Source organism: Lissotriton helveticus, chromosome 5_1, assembly GCF_964261635.1.
Source record: "Lissotriton helveticus chromosome 5_1, aLisHel1.1, whole genome shotgun sequence".
NCBI classification, from domain to species: Eukaryota; Metazoa; Chordata; class Amphibia; order Caudata; family Salamandridae; genus Lissotriton; species Lissotriton helveticus.
The window spans coordinates 1,817,532,066-1,817,552,165 of NC_136065.1; the positions used below are offsets into that span (position 1 = coordinate 1,817,532,066).

The 20,100-nt window shown below is 44.5% G+C and overlaps 1 protein-coding gene across 2 annotated transcripts in view; it reads left to right on the top strand.

Annotated features, from left to right (window-relative positions):
- Positions 1-20,100, top strand: part of GPATCH8 (G-patch domain containing 8) — a 480,524-nt gene that overhangs the window by 110,385 nt on the left and 350,039 nt on the right. For both annotated transcript variants that reach the window (XM_078645162.1, XM_078645164.1), the window contains exon 3: positions 10,774-10,846. In XM_078645162.1, the coding sequence (XP_078501288.1) occupies positions 10,774-10,846 (73 nt within the window). The remainder of the gene's footprint in view (positions 1-10,773; positions 10,847-20,100) is intronic.

A 20,100-nucleotide genomic window follows, 5' to 3' on the forward strand; every position in this document is an offset into this window, starting at 1 on the left:
TTATTTAACTAAAGTTTGTAAGTTGCCAGTCTGTGTTTGTGGCCTATAGAGGACTGGGGCAATGTATGTTAATCCTTCGCAAATGGTGACCAATACATGCCCGTGTATGTCGGCCAGCATTGAGATCCTATCCTGCAGCAGTGTAGTGATACTTGCACTGCTGTTGGATTTGGATGGTACACTCTATACAGGGTGCAGGTGTACAGTCTACTTTGCTCTCCCCTTAAATTAATTGTCATGATCCAACACGTCACCTCTAAACAGTGCAACAGATGTTGAGTTCTGTGACTGTTTTGTAAACGTTCTTCCCACATGGAGTAGCAGCTGTTGCAGAAATGACAAATAATTTGATCATATTACAGAACCAAGCACAGTACAAAAGTACACAGTTGTAAAATATGTACAGGTAAAAATTGTCCCGGTGTATAGCCTGTACACACACGCACACCATATGTACTGTGCTCCCTACAGCAAACTGATATTTCGCTGCCTGCTCATTTTGGCTTATCGACAAATATAAGAGTCATAAGAGATGGGCAAGTGAGATCACTGCCTCCAGTGCTACATACCGGATTTTAAAAGGGTTGCGAATTTGAACTTGATAATGTGGCTTTATGGCAAGGAGTGGGTTCTGGTGCTCAGCTCTTGTATACAATTGACCTGTTATTATTGATTTGAATAAAGTGGTCCTGGCATTAACCAGTAAAGCAGGGATTGCAGTAAGGAATTATGATCTGGGATGCACTGTTCTAGTGCTACACCATTAATTCCTCAGGTAATTGTGAGCAGGAGCGGAAAAGCTACATGGAGCAGAGAACAGCAAAAACATGACAGTCGTCCAGCAGCAGAAAGTGACCTAATTTCTGTTAAGATGTGAGGATGACATGAAGTATCCTGGCGTTTAAGCAGCATTGCTAAGAATGCTGCGACCTGTGGCCCACAATTAGAAATGGAAAAAATGGAAACTCCATCCTCCAAATGCCTAAGGTGCTTGTGAAAAGGCTCCATTTGTTGGCAGTCGCTATGGGGTAGGATCTTCTTGCCCTCTTGTGAGTTAGTTAGCTATTGAGATTAGAATTACCTCTCGGATTACCTGGCTTCCAGGTGGAAGTGGGTTGCTCCTCTACTAGGAGACAGCAGCTTGTCTCTGCTGCTCACTTGAATCTTGCTCTTGGCTTAGAGCTTATGAACCATCTTTATAGGCAGCAGTCCTGGACTGGTCAACATTCTGGGATTCTCTGCGATATCCCTTAAGCCACACACTGACACGCTTGAGCACCATGATAGTGTAAAGTATGTCTGTGGATTCAGATGATAGTGCTACTCCAACTTGTAGGCTGGTTTCGCATAAGAGAAGTGAGCAGCTCTTGACCAGGCTGTCTGAGGACATGCTGACCTCCGTTCCTCAGTATACGTTCTTTTATTGTGGTTAGACTCCTGTCCCCTGCCAGAGGCCTTGGGAGGTATTTTCAGTTGTCTTAAGCTTAAATCTAGTCCCACAAAGCTGCTCAGTTTTCTGTGTCTGCGAAGGATCAGCATACATTTGTTCCCAGCGTAGGTTGGTGTCGTGCTTGTGTGTGTGTTTAGTTGTCATACCGAAATTTACACAACTTGGGCTGTTCGGCATTTTTCTTCACAGCAGTTGGCCCCTATTAGCTAAGCAGCCATGATCCGGTTTGTATTGCACGGTCTGCATTTTTTTAATTTCTTCTCTAGGGTTTCCACCTCCCCTTCCTCCCTTCCTTTACTTCTGTTCTTCTGGTCCAGTGAACACTGCATATGTAGTCCCTTCTGTCATTGTGCTGGCATGGTTCTACACTTGGGCATGGCAGTAACAACAGGTGACTCGTGAGATAATGCTGCAGAGAGAGCGTGTGGGAGGCAGGATTCCTCTTCCGGATGATATCCTTGAGAGGGGGCGGGTCTTTCTGAATTTGATTCTTAATGGTTACTGCAAACGTAACCCTACAAGTGGGGAAAGCAGCTTCAGCATTGCCCTACTGCTGTGCGCGAGGGAGGCTTGTAAGGAGAGCTTCTAGTCACTGTTCTACACTTCACCAAGTGCATGTAGGGCTGCTCCTGATATTGGCTGATGGCTGAAGGAATATTCCAAGGCTTTTTCCTCTTATTTTTTATGTGGCATGCACAGAGTCTTGTAAGTCTTTAGACATAGTACCGAGATTAAGCTGTCACCTAATCCCAAAAAAGTCAGTCTGGGGTATGTCTCATAAGAGTTCTTATAGAAGTTAAGAACTATTGAGATGTGGCGAACAGGATTGATGGAGGAGGCATGAACCTGGGCAAAAACAGATGGGGAAACGAGATGGATGAAGTGAGGCATGCCTAGTTGGGAAGAAACTTCACAATGAAGCAACTGGTTGAAGAGGACGTCTGACATCATAGCTATGCTTGTATCTCCAAACCTTTACTGACTTTTACCCAGCAGGATTCTGCATCCAGAAACTTGTACGCCTGTACCTTTACTGGGAAAATCAACATTAAGATTCCAAGAATGCAAAACACTTGCTGCTGGCTAAAAACCCAAGACGGGTGACTGTGTCGCACGTGCCACAGAGGCACCTGTGAGCTGTAGCATGTAAAGGTGGAGGGAGGTTAGTTGACAACGGAGGAAGAAAAGGGGGTCAGGATGTTCCAAAACATAATAATAAAAAAAACTTATTTCAGTGCTCTGCATAGATTGGCACATAAACATATTGGGCAAGCTTCAGTGCGTTTATTGAAAATCCATTTCATCATAAGCAGTCAGCAGATGTTATGATTGCATGCTGACTGGAAGCTTTTCCTTATCTGTTAAAAGGGTCCGCTAGCTTGCACAGAAATGTCAGGAAGGCTTTTTAAGATAAACAACTAAATCAAACAGCTGCCATATATATTACATCTGTACACATAGAAATAAAAATGGAAGGATCGCGTTTGCAGGCTCAGGTGTACTTCACATTGCACTTCAAACTGTTCTTTGTATTCTTGACATGGATTTTGGGAGACTCTTTGAATTGCTTTTGCAATAAAAGAATGTCTTGTAAGCATTGGTGTCAAGGGTCCCAGTGTTGACTGTTCTGGGGTCGCAAGCAGGACAAGAGTGCAGGAGACCTTGCTGAGAGTATGTACGTGCTAGCTTTGTGTCGATCTGTCTCTGCAGCATTATCTGTTGGAAGGACCCGATTGTTATGCTACAGCGTGCAGCTCTGAGGTAGCTTGAATCCTACAGCTCGAGGAGTCCATAGAGCTTTAGGGGCTCTGCAAACGTTTAAATGGAGCAGGACCGTTACTGTTCATTTGAGAGCCTGAGGGTTGCCACTGGCACTGTGTATGAGGATGGTGATTCACGACCTCATTTCCCTCTTTTGATTTTTACATTGTCACAGGCTCTGCCATCTTTAACCTACCGTTTGACAATCCAAACGTACACATAGCTGCTGTGTGCTCCCGAATGCATAGCCACTTGTCCCTACCATAAGGAAATGGTTTTGCCTCACTTGTACTTTTTTTCTACTATCCTTCACTTCTGAAGTCATAATGTAGTGTTATGGCAGTGATATTACGGTATAATGCTATCTGGACCCCAATACCCTCAAATTCTTAATGCGTATTCCCTTTCAAGCTCCACAAGTCCGTTTAAGACTACGCACTTTTAGCTCTTTGCCATAGTTGTTTAATCTTATTTTAGCACACGTTTTTTTTTACTGCTGAAATGAAACCGTGGCAGTTACACCCACACAGTTCCCTATGCACTCTTTCAAAGTGTGGCTCAAACACCAGGAACAAATTGCTGGTTGTGATGCTAGTTTCCCTGAGCCCTTGTACCACCGGTCTAATAAGAGGCACAATCCTTCTGTCGCCCTGGTCAGCCTTCAAGCAGACCTAGGTTTCCAGACGCCAGTTGCTGGTTGTGGCCGATTAGGGCATCCATGCAAGCCTTGTGTTGCCACTTAACATCTCCCTACAGATTTGTGGACTCCTGTTTAATTTAACTTGAGGCAGCCTACTGGCGCACCATTCCGCAGAGTTGGTGGGTGTCTCACTGTGTTCATACAGGTGGGCTTCTCTGAGCTGTATGAGGCAGCATCACTGCTTGGTGTCGTCCTTCAGTCATCACTGTATCATCTTGTAGTGAGCTTCAGGGTTTGGTTTGGGGAATGGTTCTAATCTGTTTGCATGAGGGGTTGGTTACCTTGTAGCACTCTACCCACATTTACAGCTCCATCTGGTACAGAGTCCGCGCAGTTTACAGACCACTCAAGAGTCCACGCCAGGATGACTACAGCTCCTTCAAAATAAAATCTCCTTGTCTCGTGGTAATCCAGAAAGAAACTGGACATTAAGTAACTTGAACTTCATTTTTTAACACATTAACTCACAGCCACGCCATTTACCTACATGAGCGTTATAAAGTAGTCCCTGCGAGACCAATACTAAAAACACTTTGCTAGGCTGTATGGGGGCCTTCATATCTTTCCTTCTCTTTGCTGGCTGGGCAGTTGCCCATTATGTGCTCCAAAGTCCTTTGTTTTCCAGTCGGTGTAAAACCCGTTGTTCCTCAAACCTACCATGCAGCAGTCTGTCTCCTCAAAAAAGCTGTTCTGGACAGCATTTTGTGCTACACTTTGAGCTCTCGCATGACTGTCAATTGCCTTGAAATTTGACCTGGGGGAGGAGGGGGGGGGTGAGGCTGTTGCTGCTGCAAGTGCAAGGTACTTGGAGGGGCCATCTTCGGACTTAATCGGGAGCTCGCCTGCCAGAGCACTGTGCTGAGGGGCCCTCTGGGGCTTCGGCCCCCCCACCCTCCGCGGAGGCCTGTGTTATGCCACTGTCTACGACCTCTGAACTTCATTACACTACGGCCTAAAACTGTTCTGATGTCCTTGATATTTGTCTCTCGGTGTACCCTCATTGCTTTACACCACGCACCTTGCCAATAGATATACTTGAAAATCTGACCAGCAATGCCTCTTGTGCTTTAAAAAAATATTTTTTAAATAGGACTCCGCTCAAGTCTTCCAGCCGTGTAACTACTGCAAATCGCCTATTCGTGTATGGGACGCCAGACCAAGCCATGTGCCTAAGCTCCATTCCTGATCAGTAGCCCAGCCTGATTTTTAACTAGCAGTGTACATATAGTCTGCTAATTGAACATTGCCCCGCACACCTGGCATGCGCTGCCTTGAACTATTCTAGTACTGTTTAGTTTCTCCCTCTCCACTTCCACTCCTCCCCTCTTTCCTAAGTTTATTGTTACTACCCTCTCTCAACTCCTCCTCCCTCTTTTTCTCCGCTTTCCTTCATCACCTGTCTCACCCTCCTCAGTCACACTCTTCTCGTTTCCCTCTTTCCCGTGTGCTCCCTCTTTCCTTGCTTCACTGTCTCTTCCTTTTTCCCGTTTTCTTCACGCCCATGTCACCTTCGTATTGCGTCCCTGGTCATATTCGTGTATGGCCCCGCCTTCTCTCCTTAAGAGCGACTTGGCGTTGGTTTAATTTACTATTTCAGGCTTGACCTTTTAGCCGCTAGTTGCTTCTTAATCCTGGCAAGTATCTCTCCCCAAGTACTTCATCTTGGGGAGTGAGAGAAAACTGGGGGAGGAGGGGGGGGGGTTGAGCCCTCCCCTAGCATGACACTACTCCTAGATTCCCCCCAGGCCTTGGGATTGGGCCAAACATTACATATCTACTAGGTTTGCGTTATGACATCCGAGTACAAATATTGCCATTTATACCCACGTGTCCAGAAGCAGTTCTCAAGGGTGACGGCGTGCTTTGCTTCTAGCTCATTCTGGCTGTCACTCGATGATGAGTTGTGCACACATCGTGTGTGTGTGTTAGTTAAACGTCCTCAAAGATGTGCTGTGAAGGAGGAATCACGCATTTCTGCTCGGTCATTAAACAAAACCAATAGACGTCTATAGCCGTGCAGTATTCTCGTGTCCCCTTCTCCCCTGCGCAGTATCCCTTCCCGCATCCGTGCTAGTCCAGTGACGTCACTGCATGCAGCTCGCCCGCGCGCCATCCCCTGCACTGCAGCAGCCCCCTGCTCCCTGCTGGAAGACGAGTGCACCACTGCAGTGTTTTCAGGACTCCCTCGCCTTTGTTAACCCTTACTGCTGACTAAGACAGCGTTAGCTGCTGCAGAGCCGTGGGGCTGGTCGGTGTTCTGGAAGATTAATGTCCTGTCGAGGCACGGCAGTCCTGTTAGGGAGAGCCCTATTACAAATCACAAACCCTAGGTTGCAGCAGCAGTATTCCACAGTGCTCGAGAAATGCAGGAAGATACTTTGCTTACGGGCTGCTTGGTAACATTTCCCAAATTCGGAGCATATGTCAACATCGGGTCGACTTACTTTGACTTTCGCCATTGTCTTTCACTTGCCTGTTAAGATAGTTACTTCACATAAGTTTATGTATTTGGTGAAGAGGAAAGTAGCATTCCTTCTACCAAAATATTAAGTACAGTTTTTTTTTTTTTAAATAAAGTCACAGCTTGTTGATGGGTTCTCATATCCAGATAAAACTGCTGCTGTATTTTAAATAGCTGGATTAAATGCTGATCCAACTCCACGTTCAAGGCATCTCTGGGCAGGCACGGTTTGAAGTTCACATGTAGTTCTAATTATTTTTGACCAGTAAAATGTGTGTAGGAGAATTTCTCCCTCAACCCCCCCAACCCCATTCTGCAGTGTAAAAATTATCAGAAAATCTAATGAGGCTGCATTCATCAGAGTCCTGGAGCTGGAGGAATCGGCTGACCTCTTGAGTGGTTTTGTAAGCAGTGTAAATGCCTGTATTCTTTTCCTAAGCTGCTTTTTATTCTATTTTTTCCTTAACATGTTTCTCCTCCCACTGTCTGTCAAGTCCATCGCTCTCGATCTATCTTCTAGCCTTGTCTTGTGTACTTTACTTTTAAGCTTACTCCTTTTTATGTAGACGTTACTTGCAAGCACTGATTTTATTTAAAAGATTAAATAAACCAAACCGAAACATCGAAATATAAACCTTTAGTGATTGGACAGTTTCTTACTTTGTGTTACATTTAACTGTTCTTTTGACAGCCCAGTTTTTAAAGCCAGGTTCGTATGGAATATGCTTTCACCCCACTTGCACTGCTTCTGAAAATAGCATATACTGCTTCATCTGTCTATTCTTTAGTGCAATCATAATTAAGACCCTGTCAGCATAATGGCTCATCTCACTCACGCCAGTCCTTTCTCATAGTACCAGTCAGACAACTGAAACCCTTGTTCCGGCCCTGAGGTTTTCAGCTCTGCAATTCTGTTGTGGTCAATTAATAAACTATGTACAAAGTTAATTTTCCACTGGCAAAAAAATTAAATACGCACATTTTCGTAAAGGATTCTATGTAAGTTTACTTAATAAAATTGTTGCGGTCCCCTTTGCACCAGATTCACACTGTGCGCTACAGCCATGAATTGTAGGTCCTTCAGTTTGCAAATATTTTCCGTTGTAAGCTCTGTTAGTTGTTACGCAGTAGAGGTAAGACAGCATGTTGGTTAGCTCTTTCTTGGTTAGTGTTGTATTAATGGGCAATAAATGTGAGTGGCTAGAGCAGTGTTCATCCCTGAAGTGTTTATCGCCCAAAATAGAGGCCACTTAAGACCTATCTAGTTGTCATGTTTTAAAAATTTCTCATGCATTAATCTGGGTCATCCCACACCCAGGAGTGGCCAGTGCTCCAGCCTTCACATATTCCTGGATAGACGTTTCCCAGAAGTTGCAAAAGAAAATACTGTGTACATGTTATCTGAAGTCAGCCATAGGTGGTTTAGTGTATTGAGCTTGTTGGTTGTTGAAAATATTACTAAAAAGAAAGAGAATAGGGCAAGAAAGCTGTTGACAGAGCTAAGCTGCCAAAGCAATCAACACTTCTTTGTGTGCAATTAAATCACAGAAAACTCGATTTCCTTTTTGGCTAGCTGCTTTCTGAGTGTTGTGGTGTTCCTGTTCCAAAGGATTTCTGAATCGGTAGCTGGACTGATCACCCCACATCCAGGAGGGACGAGTTCGGGTTAGAGTTCAAATGGTGGCCATATTTGTTGAGGGGTATAAAAGTTGGAATACATATGGTATGGGCTTCTGTGCTACCTGTATGTTAGGAGTTAATCAAAGAAAATCCACTGGAGTGTAATGATGGGGGTCATTCTAGATAATCCCTAAGGGAAAATATGTACTTTCTTAAAATAACCCTCCCCACCAAGAGGCCCCATGGTGGCATGCTTCATCACCTGGTTCTTCCCACCACGCTGCGGGACGTGGCGTGCTGCAACCAACGGAGACGTGGGAGCACTTTTGGGAGGTGGGGACTATGATGAAAACTAGAATAGTCATGAACAGGGTCAGTGATTAGTGAAGAGTAAATGTTAAAAATACCTGGCCGCTAGAGAAATATACTTTATTTGATCTAGTGGCTGATATGGTTAAAAAGGGGTAGTTGGGAGATGCATAAGTTAATGTATGTGTAGGCTCCCGGTCTACATGTTTCAAAGCCTGCCCCCACAGCTTCTTCACCAGGACCAGTTAGAGTTGATCCCTTCTATCACTCCTAAGAACAGGAGAGTGTGATCCATCAATGCCTAAACAGTGATTTCTAAATCATTTTATATAATACTCATTAGGTATGTTGCGTCAGGAACCACCTACTATGATAGTCTTGTTTTAATTAATATTTTTTATGCGATATTAAGATGCCTCATGAGCTCCTAATGGAAGGGACGCTTCTAGTCACACTTATACCAAAGCTACCCCTTCGCTCAGCATTCGCTGCCTGCCCGTGGCTCCGTAGATGGCATGAGGCATCTTAATATCGCATACAAAATATGAACTTAAACAAGACCATCCTATTAGGTGGTTCCTGAAGCAACATACCTAATGGGTATTGTATAAAATGATTTGGAAATCACTGTTTAGGCATTGAGTGATCAGACTCACCTGTTCTTAGTAGTAATTAGAAGGGTCTACTCTATCTGGTCCTGACGAAGAAGCTGTGGGGTCAGGCTTTGAAACATGTAGACCGGGAGCCTACACATACATTAACTTGTGCATCTCCCAACTACCCCTTTGTAACCATATCAGCCGCTAGATCAAATAAAGTATATTTCTCTAGCGGCCAGGTATTTTTAACATTTACTCTTTACTAATACTGACCCTTTTCACTCCTATTCTAGTTTTTTTCTTGGTCCCCACCTCCCAAAAGAGCTCCCACGTCTCCGTCGATAGCAGCACACCCGTCCCGCAGAAGGGCGGGAAGAACCTGATGATGAAGCATGCCACCAAGGGGCCTTTTGGTGGGTGAGGGTTATTTTAAGACTTAAGTCTTTTCCCTTAGGGATTATCTGGAATGACCCCTATCTCTACACTCAAGTGGGTTTTCTTTGATTAACTTGTATCATACAGGAGGCCAGGTCCACTTTATACCACTTTACCCTTTTGATCATTACCACTAGCTGTATCTTAGTTAGCACCTGGGTTCCAGAGAGGATCGCTTAATTTTTCTACCGGGGCTCTGTATAGCTTCTGGTCAGGTCCACACTTTTCATAATCACAATAAATCCATGTATGCCCACACAAAGCAAGGTTGTTCCTCTAAATACAACTGTAGGTCCAATAACCACAAGATTACTACCTAAATCGCTGATGGAAAGTGGACTGCATATATTTATTGAGAAGAACCGAAGTTGCTTCCGTTTTTTGCAATGTAGCAAATTGTTCCAAAAATGTAATCCAGGGGACTCTGGGCTCCACTGAAGGGGTCCACTGCGTTTCTTTATGCCTTTCATACAATGCCTAGGTTTCTTGTGGGAACGAGTATTCAAATTCATGGCCAACACTTTCCACCAGATGAAATGGCGAAAGATGAGGCATTATGCAGACTACCCTCTCCCTTTGAGCACTAATGGTTCATTGCTGTTAACCCTTCGCTAGGCCTGTCCCTTCCCCCCACCCTAACATCTTTGCATTTTGGTTACGTTACACGTGAGATGCATCACCCAGTCTGTGCTTCTGCTCATTTAAGGTACTTTTTAATTTCCGTTTCTTTTCTTTCAAAAACTAATCTCACTGTTTTTCGTTTAATATTTGGCTGCATGCTAGTTTTTAACACTACCAAAATGAACGATTAAACACCCCTTTTCTAAAAAAAGAAAATTTATGAACCCAATCAAATCTCGCCTGGATTGTGCTGGTTTGTGTTTTGGTCTCCAGCGGTGGGGGGAGCCGCCTTGCACTTACACCTTGCGCACTATTTAAATAAACCAAATTTCTGACACAGGTGAAAGAATGAAACGCAGCATAGATCTTCCGACAATCGTGCAAAATGTTGCTGTCTAGGTGATGGATATGTGTTTTTACAAGCGCTTGAGTACATGCTTATTTTTATTATTTATTTTTCAATTATTTGGTCATCTTTGTTTCGTATTTTTTTATTTTATCCCATGTGGCTTGTTTGGGTTTTAAGTGTTGTGCATCATGTCATGGTGGTTCAGCACACCACCACAAATTAGTCTTAATTTCCTACCCTCTCCTACCTTTCCCTTCCAGTACACTGAAAATCAGCAGTCTTTGACATTTGTCCAGTCTTTCCCTTTGGTGAGGCCAACTGTGTCATTCAGTAGTCTCCAAAACAATAAATCTTTGCATGCGTCTGTGTAGAATCTCTTGTCACATTACATGAGGTGTGAATGCCAGCAGTAAAAGAATAATTTATTACTGGAATATTTTTGGTTTGTTTCTCTGTTCTGTCTGTCAGGATAATGTCGGACACCGATTACTGCAGAAACATGGCTGGAAGCTGGGCCAGGGACTGGGGAAGTCTCTCCAGGGTAAGTGTAAACCGACTCTGCTGCAGCGGCTGCTTTCAGCCTAAGATACTGTCCTCCGTTCAATTCTCCTGCTCGATGTTTACTTCCCAATGCACAGGCTGCCAGACACTGGTATTTGTTGTTCCATACCGGCTTGACTACCCTAGTGCCCGTCGTGGTCACAGCTCTTTCACAAAGTTGCCCTGTTAAAATATTTCAGAGGTGGTGGGTGCAGTTACTGTGCAGTTTTCTGTGATAAGCATGCACAAGCTTTTCATTCTGTTAATCACCACTGTCCAGATAAATAACGTATGGTCTTTGTGTCACCTTAAAAATAAGTATGCAGGAAGGAAAACACTGTTTACTTGCAAGATTGCTCTCAAACCAAACCCTGGCTAGTCAACCACATATTTAACCACTTGTTACTTCATGTAGTGACTACTGATGCTCGTCACTGGTAACACCTATTTTAAATGCCATTAGTGTATCCACACTGTAAAATAACTTGTCCGACCTGGTCTCCAGAAGGTGTCAACATTTTAAATGTACACCAAAAAGCAGATCCCAGCCTTAACACTGTACCTACATAAAAATGTATTTAAGCAGTGTTTTTCTGCATGTCAGCCCTTGATTTATTTTCTACAGTAAACAAACCGTTGCGACTAATTGCCTTTATTTGATGGCTCAGCCATCATACTGTGCCAAGTTAGGCACAATGGACATTCAGCGTTCGTGCATATAACATCTACAAGACGATTGTGGAGAAGGGGCATGAAACCTGTTGTTCCTGCATAAAAACCCGGACTGTGTAGAATGCGTTTTGTTCGTGGTTTGTCTAGTTTGCTTCTGCCCAATCGACTTGGTGAGTATAAAGATCTCAGCATTTCATCTCAAGCAGTATACCTGGACCATGCAAAAGTTTACTCGCCAAAGCCATAGCTCAGTATTTGGATAAACTGATCCAACAACCTTTTTACACCAGACGTTTGGATTTTGCTAAAATTATATATACAATATACTTATAGAGGCTTTCAGCCAACTGTCGTCATCCGTTAGTCTTTCATTTACATATTTCTTATAACTACTACAGCATAAGGCAATATATTCAGCCCACTTCAGCCATTGGCTGACTTCACTGAGTGATGGTATAATTCTTTTGCAAGGAACACTAAGCAGGACACTTCATTGTCAAGGACTACTATAGCAACGTATGCTGTGAGACCAAAAATAAATATATTCACACACACACACACTCACTCACCCCAAAGAACCGCTGACAAAGTCAATTTCTGGTAGCCAGTGCCAGACCTTTTGGGTTTGCAAGTGCTTGTTCGACTTGTCCTGTTCCCCATTCTTCCTATCTAACAGGATATTGTTCACAGTTCCATCTGGTTGACAGTTGCCGACCAGTTAGGAAAGAGGGAGAGCAAGGACTAAGAATACTGAAGTACTATTTAGCCATTATTGTTATTACAGGATAAAGAGAATGATGTTGGTCTGAATCTCTGATGTGAAATGGGACCACGGAATAATTCAATTCAAAATAGTCTTTATTTCGATATTTTTCAATCATAAAAGACATTTACATACTTGCCCCCCCCCACACATCAGATAGTAAAAATCCACAATTGATCATTTCAACTTTATCTAAAAAAGGAAACAAAAACTAGTTCATCAAAGCCATGATTGCAATCTTTAAATATATTATATTAAAAGGAATAAAACAGTATTAAGACGTAATTCATTCGATGCCAAATACGTCAGTCTCATAGTACATTTTACAAAATCAAATGGCAACGTGTAACAGCGAGCCCTGGGGTTATTGCAAACTCATTTTGCGGGCCCGAATTATCCACATCCAGTGGAGGAATTTGGACATGGCTATAACAACTGGCTGAGAGGTATCGGTTCTTAAAATCCTAATAGGCCTCAAATCTGCTAGTGAGGCTATCTGAACACAAATCTGTTTTAGCCAGGATCTTCTGGGTGCATTGTACTCTGGGCAGGCGAACAATACGTGCCCAGTGTCTTCCCTTTGTTCAGGACAAAAGGAACACACCGAACTTTGGTTCCCGCGCCATTTCGCAGTTAAAGCATTTAGTGGTAATGTCCCCACCCTCATTTGATGGTACTTCTTCCGGTCCCCTGGAATGGTAATCCAATCCCAATAAGGTTCAAGGGCCGGTACATGCTTGAGTACTAAGAAGTCAGTTGTAAAAGATGGTTCAATACAACGACCAAAACTCTTTGCCCCAACCATGTTCCAGTACAAATCACGAAGTGCTTTCTTAGGTGGGAAAACATTCCTCACAGGGTCGTCCCATAATGGAGATTGGCCCATAGCCATATAGATTGCTTTCACCTCCCTCATCCATGATATTTTATGAGCTTTGTCCGAGTCTCTAACCTCGAGGAAGCCCTGAGCATACTGGGAGAGTTCCGGGGTTACCCACAATCTCCTCCAGTAAGCAACTGATCTATATTTGGCCATATCCTCGAAGCTATGAGACCCTAAGTCATAGTGGAGAGGTATCAGGGGAGTGGATACCGGTAAGCCTGTGATGTTGCGCAAAAATTTATTTTGGCCAACAATCAACTTTGTAAGGTTACTGGGTCCCCAGAGTTCAGCCCCACAAAGGACCGCTGCTCCAACCTTGGCATTATAAATCTTTAAGACCGGGGTGATTGGCCTAGTGTGTGATGAGTAAAATTCCTTGGTGAGTGCTCCTGTCAATTGTGCATGCCTCGTGACCAGCTGGTTGGTGTGCTGTTTCCAATCTAGCTTGGATGACAGGGTAATACCCAGGTAATTAAAGACCTGGGTCTGTTCAAGTTGTACCCCGTCCATAACCACCTTCCCTCTAACAAGTTTCTGTTTGTGGAAGACCATGAATTTTGTTTTAGCTGTATTGATAACAAGACCATGGTCTATGCAGAACTCTTCAAAAACTCCAATGGCCTTCTGAAGACCCTTTTGTGTTTTGGAAATTAGTAGGGTATCATCCGCAAACATCAACAGGGGGATCAGCTTTCCGCCCAACTTGGGTGCGTCAGTCGGTTGTTGCTCAAAATACCTGATCACCCTGTTGATGTATAACGAAAAGAGGGTTGGGGCTAGTACACATCCTTGTCGTACTCCCCTTGCAATGGGGAATTTGTCAGTTACGCTACCCTGCTGGTTCCATCGGACTTGAGCAAAATTATCCTCTTGCAATCTGATTAATAACGACAGGATATCTATTGGGATGCCCTGTTCTTGTAGGGCTTTCCACAACTTGGCACGAGGGACCAAGTCGAATGCTGACTTAAGATCAACAAAGGCTGCAATAAGCATACCCCCCACCCCCCACCCCCCCAGTAGCACTACACGCCAGTATAATAAAACAAATCTAAAAACTTGATCAATGGTGCTAATGTGGCTGCGAAACCCTGCCTGTAGGGGCGACAGAATATCATTTTCATCTATCCAGCCATGGATACGCTGCAGCAGAAGCCTCGCCACTACTTTTTGAATGCATGCGATAAGGCTAATAGGCCTATAGTTACCTGGATCTGAGCATTCCCCTTTTTTAAAGATTGGGATAATCTCTGCTCCCTTCCAGGACTCTGGAATAGGCGAACCCCTCGCAATGCCATTGGCTAGCAACTGGATATAGGAAGCCCAGAGGTCCTTGTCATGCATAAATAGATCTGCAGGGACTGAATCCAAGCCTGGGGCCCTCGCTTTTGGGATGTTGTTCAGAGTTTTTAGAACATCAACTTTAGTAAAGGATAGGTGACTAGCACTCGCAGTTGTATTTCGAGGTGCCTCGCACCCATCTTGATCTCCATCCTCAGAAGCGAACTGGGACGCATAATGGGTAACCCAAGCGTCTGGCGACACATGATTCGTGGGTTCGCCTCTTTTGGCCCCCCTTCCCCATTTAACAATATCCCAGAAGGAGGACATAGATCTTTCTTTGCTGGCTCTCAAAAGATCCCTCCAGTATCCATCATCCCATTCACCTTTTGCCCTGAGTTGTTTTTTTTTATACACGACTCGGGCATCCTTTATCTTGGCTATGTCTTTAGTCTTTGCTGCATCTGACAAGGACCTGTAGGCAACCCTGCAGGATTTATCGTACCATTGATCCTCCTTCCTTACAGGCCTACTCTCTTTTAATGACCTTTTTAACGAAAAAAAATCTCAGTTTATTAAAAAACACATCATGGATCCTACTAACATTAGATACTGAAACCTCCTCAGTGGAGTTACTCCTCAGGTCTATAGTGGCCTGGATGGTTAAATCCCTCATAGCTGCAACACTATCTTCATTAGTTACACAATTGGCCCATCTGACTCGTCTGCTATCATTCGAGAGGGCAATTTCCACACTTTCCTTCTGTCCCTCACTTTTAGGTAGATCGAACAACCTAAATAACAAAATTAGTGGGTCATGATCACTTTCAGCCCGTGGCTCTATCCACATATCACCAACACAGGACCAATTCTCCTTATTAGTGAGAATGTAGTCAATACGACTATGTGATGTGCCATTGTTAAAAGTAGAGGCACCCTGTTTGTCAGAACCCGTTCTTCCATTAGTGGCCCGTAACCCATGCTCCACACACAAGACTTTGAGTTGCAAAGCGGCCTCTGACCATCTTTTAATAGGTGATAGGGACAGCTGAGGGATTTCCCAAATATAGTCCTCTTCCACCGTGAGGTCTATATCGTAGTTATCTAGGGGTTCGAAACAACAATTAAAGTCACCAGCGACAATAACATTGCCGTTAAGACAATATTGTGTAAGAGTATCAAGCTGGTCAACTGCCTCGGTGGGTTTACCGCCTGGAAGCCCCCTTGAGTAAATGTTAAAAATAAAGAGTTCCTTACAGTGTAATCGTTGAAATTTGACTAGCAGGATATCAGAGCTATTTGTAGCCAACTGGAGAACAGAATACCCACTATCCTGCTTTACCCATATCACCAGGCCCCCCTTTGGCCTGCCCCGTCGGCTCGGTGTAGCTGAGATATAGAAGTGTAAGTATCCTTGCTTTGGTTCTGGGGCTACCTGCCAAGTTTCCTGGAAGAGGATTATATCCTTGGTATCCAAGAAAGCTAGCCAGTCCAAAGATGTTGCTTTATTTTTTAGACCTGCGACATTCCAAGACAGCAAGGTAAATTGAGCAGGGACATTACCATTAGGTAGTTCCGTGCTAGAGGGTTGACTAGTCCTACACTCTTGGGATGAGATACTTTCACTCAGACTATTCTCTATTGCCACCAAATTTAAAGTTATTTTTTCATTTGCACTGTTGGTAATATTGCAGATGGGTGGATCATTGAGGTCATTAGTTCCCTTTAAGGCCACTAGAGTATTTTGTTTGCTCATTATTTTTATCTGAGACGTGAGGGTTTCGCTTGCCGGGATAGATGCTTGAGCTATAGGATCTCCCACTTGGTGATTGCCAGGTGGTATGAAACATGCAATCTTACGTCCCCTCTCAAGTCAGTCATAATCATTTAGCCCCGATAAGATCCCAAATTTATTACCCAAATCCATTCCCCATTCATTAGCTAGAACCTTTGCTCCCCATCTGTTTCTCACAGTGTCCCACCCAGGCTCCAGGGTCTTGGGGAATGTTACATTTTGCTGTTCACCGTAGAAAAATTTTAGAGTGAGGGGGACAACAGTCCCACTTCTTCTTTGGGGCGGAAGAATGTTAGTCAAGGCGTTGGGTAGGACAGCCGGATGGGAAAAAGTCACCGCTACACAGTCTCATTTGAACCTTTTTGGTCGATTCCCAATCCAGGCAACTCTTTTCGCTGTCTTAATTTCACCCGCTAGCTGCTGTTTCCCTCCTGGCGCCATCTGCATGTTTCCTGCTAACCAATGCAACGCCTTACTGGACAGTGATGCTGGGGATTCCGGCTGCCCACTCGCCAGAGGCGGTACATTGGCCAGCACCAGTACCACTGGAGAGGCTTCCACTATAAATTGGAGGGAATCTATTTCTTGGCATGGTACCGGCGGAATATTTGGTGTTACCAGCCCACCATCTACAGAGTGATTATTAGTGCTTATTGGAACCTGAATCAGTCCAATAGGTGGCGCCGGGCCGTCCCCCTCCTCTATTGCACTCTCAGCATTCTCCCCAGTTGCTTCTACCAGTTTTGTGACTAGTGTTGCTAGTTTGTCAACCTCACCCACAACCTTACTCTGAACCCCCCCATTTTTTTTATCTCAGCGTTTAGTTTATCAATTTTGGCAACCATAGGCTTGATAATGGACTTAATTTTACATTCGAACATTTCGGCTATCCTATAAAACAGCTCATCATCCTTAATGCGCTTTACGCTATAATCCCCATGCTCCACACTTTTGGCCTTAGTTTTCCCAGGTGGTGATGCCCTTTTCCTCCTTAGACCTGATCGTAAACCAGCTCGTTTTGGCTGGGTCTTTCTGCAAGTCTAGCTGGTCGAGTTTCCTGTTCTGAAGCAGAGGGATCTTCATCTGTAGTTTGAACACGAGACTCAGAGTCAGGGTCAACTTCATTTTCTGGGTCGGTCACGACGAGGATTTCTGAATCGCCCGCCGTGAGAATATTTTGATCGTCGTTATCACCTGCATATGTGTTAATATCTATCAGGTCAATGGGAGCATCCAGCGATGGAATATCTACCTGAGAGGATGCTTGAGTTGGGCTCATAGGTTGGAGAACAGGTGACTGGCTTAATCCCAGTGACTGTCTCCTTTCGCTGTTTAATTTCGTATCCACCTGAACCAAGTAGTTATCTAGAGTGTTGGAAGTAGTTGGGGCAGCTTTTTTAGGCATACTGAACACTTATTAAGTGAACACACTACGAAAAATATATATAAAGTCACTAGTTCGAACAGTACAAGGGTGAGGAAGTAGAAGTAGAATACTCAGCTTACATTCCCTTATGCAGTTGCGTGAATGGGTAGTGGGTATTTTTCTTACTTCAGAGGCGTGGAATAGGGCCCAGTCAAGTCGCGGACAGTCTCGGACTGTCTAAGACTGTCCGCCCTTTGTCCGGGCTTCGTCCGGCGTCCCGCACACGCGTCCCGCTGTGCGTAAAAGGTGTGTCTAAATAGGAGGAGCAGGGGCGGGAAGAGACACCAGGTGCGCTGTGTTGGGCGTGTGCAAAGGACCCTGGTTCTCGCAGTCCCGGCCCCTGTAAGCAATCCGTGTGAGTCCAAATGCACTTAATATCCTCTCAGCAGGGTTCAGTGACTCTGGAGCGTGAAGAAAGGCAAGATCTGGCTTCGTGACCCAAAACAGCAGCTACAGCTACGATTGGCTCCCGCGAAGCGGGGGCCGCGAGCTGTAAATACGCGATGAAACCGGGAGGAGCAGGGGCGGGAAGAGACACCAGGTGCGCTGTGTTGGGCGTGCGCAAAGGACCCTGGTTCTCGCAGTCCCGGCCCCTGTAAGCAATCCGTGTGAGTCCAAATGCAGTTAATATCCTCTCAGCAGGGTTCAGTGACTCTCGAGCGTGAAGAAAGGCGGATCTGGTTTCGTGACCCAAAACAGCAGCTACAGCTACGAGCGGCTCCCGCGAAGCGGGGGCCGCGAGCTGTAAATACGCGATGAAACCGGGAGGGGCGGGAAGAGACACCAGGTGCGCTGTGTTGGGCGTGCGCAAAGGACCCTGGTTCTCGCAGTCCCGGCCCTGTAAGCAATCCGTGTGAGTCCAAATGCAGTTAATATCCTCTCAGCAGGGTTCAGTGACTCTCGAGCGTGAAGAAAGGCAGGATCTGGTTTCGTGACCCAAAACAGCAGCTACAGCTACAGCTACGAACGGAATATATAATTGTAGATGATCCTATTAATTGTTTGTTATGCTCCCCTGTACCGCCACCCACTATACTCATTTAGAAAGAACCTATAAGTAATACAGTCTATAGTTTTTAAAGTTTTGGATTCTCTGAAGTAGTGAAGTATGAGAACAATTCTAATGAGCACATGCTAGCAGCTAGACAATACTTGTGAGGTGTCACAATCAATTAAGTAGTGACTCCTTGTTGAACAACATAAGGCCTCATAGAGGGGCTGCACTGATGAGATGAGATGAGGCAGAGCACATAAAAAAGGGCAGCAGGCCAGGCAGTTAAACAGACTAGGCTAGGGCTAAGCAGTTACACACAGGCGCTTCGCGGTGGAGGGGCTCGGAGGGCTGGCAGGGGCGAGATAGATACAACAAAGAGGCTGCAGTGGGGAAAGGGGCACATATACAAACTTTAGTAGGGTGTAAGGCAGAAAAATCTGATACTGAGGAGGTGGCAGACACACAGAGGGGGTTACAAAGGGTGGAGAGGCACAGATTGATTGACACACAGGCCGCAGATGGGAAATGCAGCATTCAGAGTGGAAGCTTAAGACACCATGAAAGAAACACATAGCAGGATAACCCATTGAACATAGCAGCAAAAAACATGGTCAACCAACACAGCTCCTACAAGCAAACCTTCCAGCATAGAATACAAAGTATACAGATCTACCTAAGAAATGAGTGATTCAATCAAAACACACCTTTTAAATAAAGTTCCCACAAATGGGCTACCACCACCTAAAGAGTCCTCGGTGCTTAACATTTACTGTTCTTTATTGTGGAAACATTGACAATAGTAGGCACATTATAGCAACTAATTAGAAGTATTTCTTTTTAAAGTGTTATTTTTGTACAACTGGTAGTCTGAATGCAGATATCTGGAGGTGCTCTCATACGCAATAACGAAGAAAGATGCAGGAGTAACAGCTGTGGTGAAACGCTGCTGGTTATGGTGTAAGATGTGGCGATGTCCTACTTGTTTGTATTGAAAATACCACTGGTACAAACTGAACACCTCAAGAGGCAAGCAGGAGTCAGGGCATCTCCAGACTGCTAGTCAAGAAATACCGAAAAAAAACAACAACAAAAAGAAACACAGCAAGCATGCGTTAAGAATTGAGAACAACATGCCACTGCATATTAGGCTCACCAGAGAATGCATTCAGTTCAGAAAAGAGCTAAAGACAACATCTATTCAAAGAGCACTTCGGTTGTTATTCAGGTTCTCATCTCCAAAAGTTCTTGCAGTCCCAAACAGTTAAGACGCCACATTTTCACTCCGTGTCCAATGAATGAGTGAATTAAATGAGTTTATAAAGCATGCAATTACGTGGGAAAAGGTTTCCTGATTGTACACAATCTTGAATTAGGCCCCTAACTTCCTATTTATGCTAAGAACTTTGCTGCAACCAAGATATGTTTACGAGTTTTGATTCCT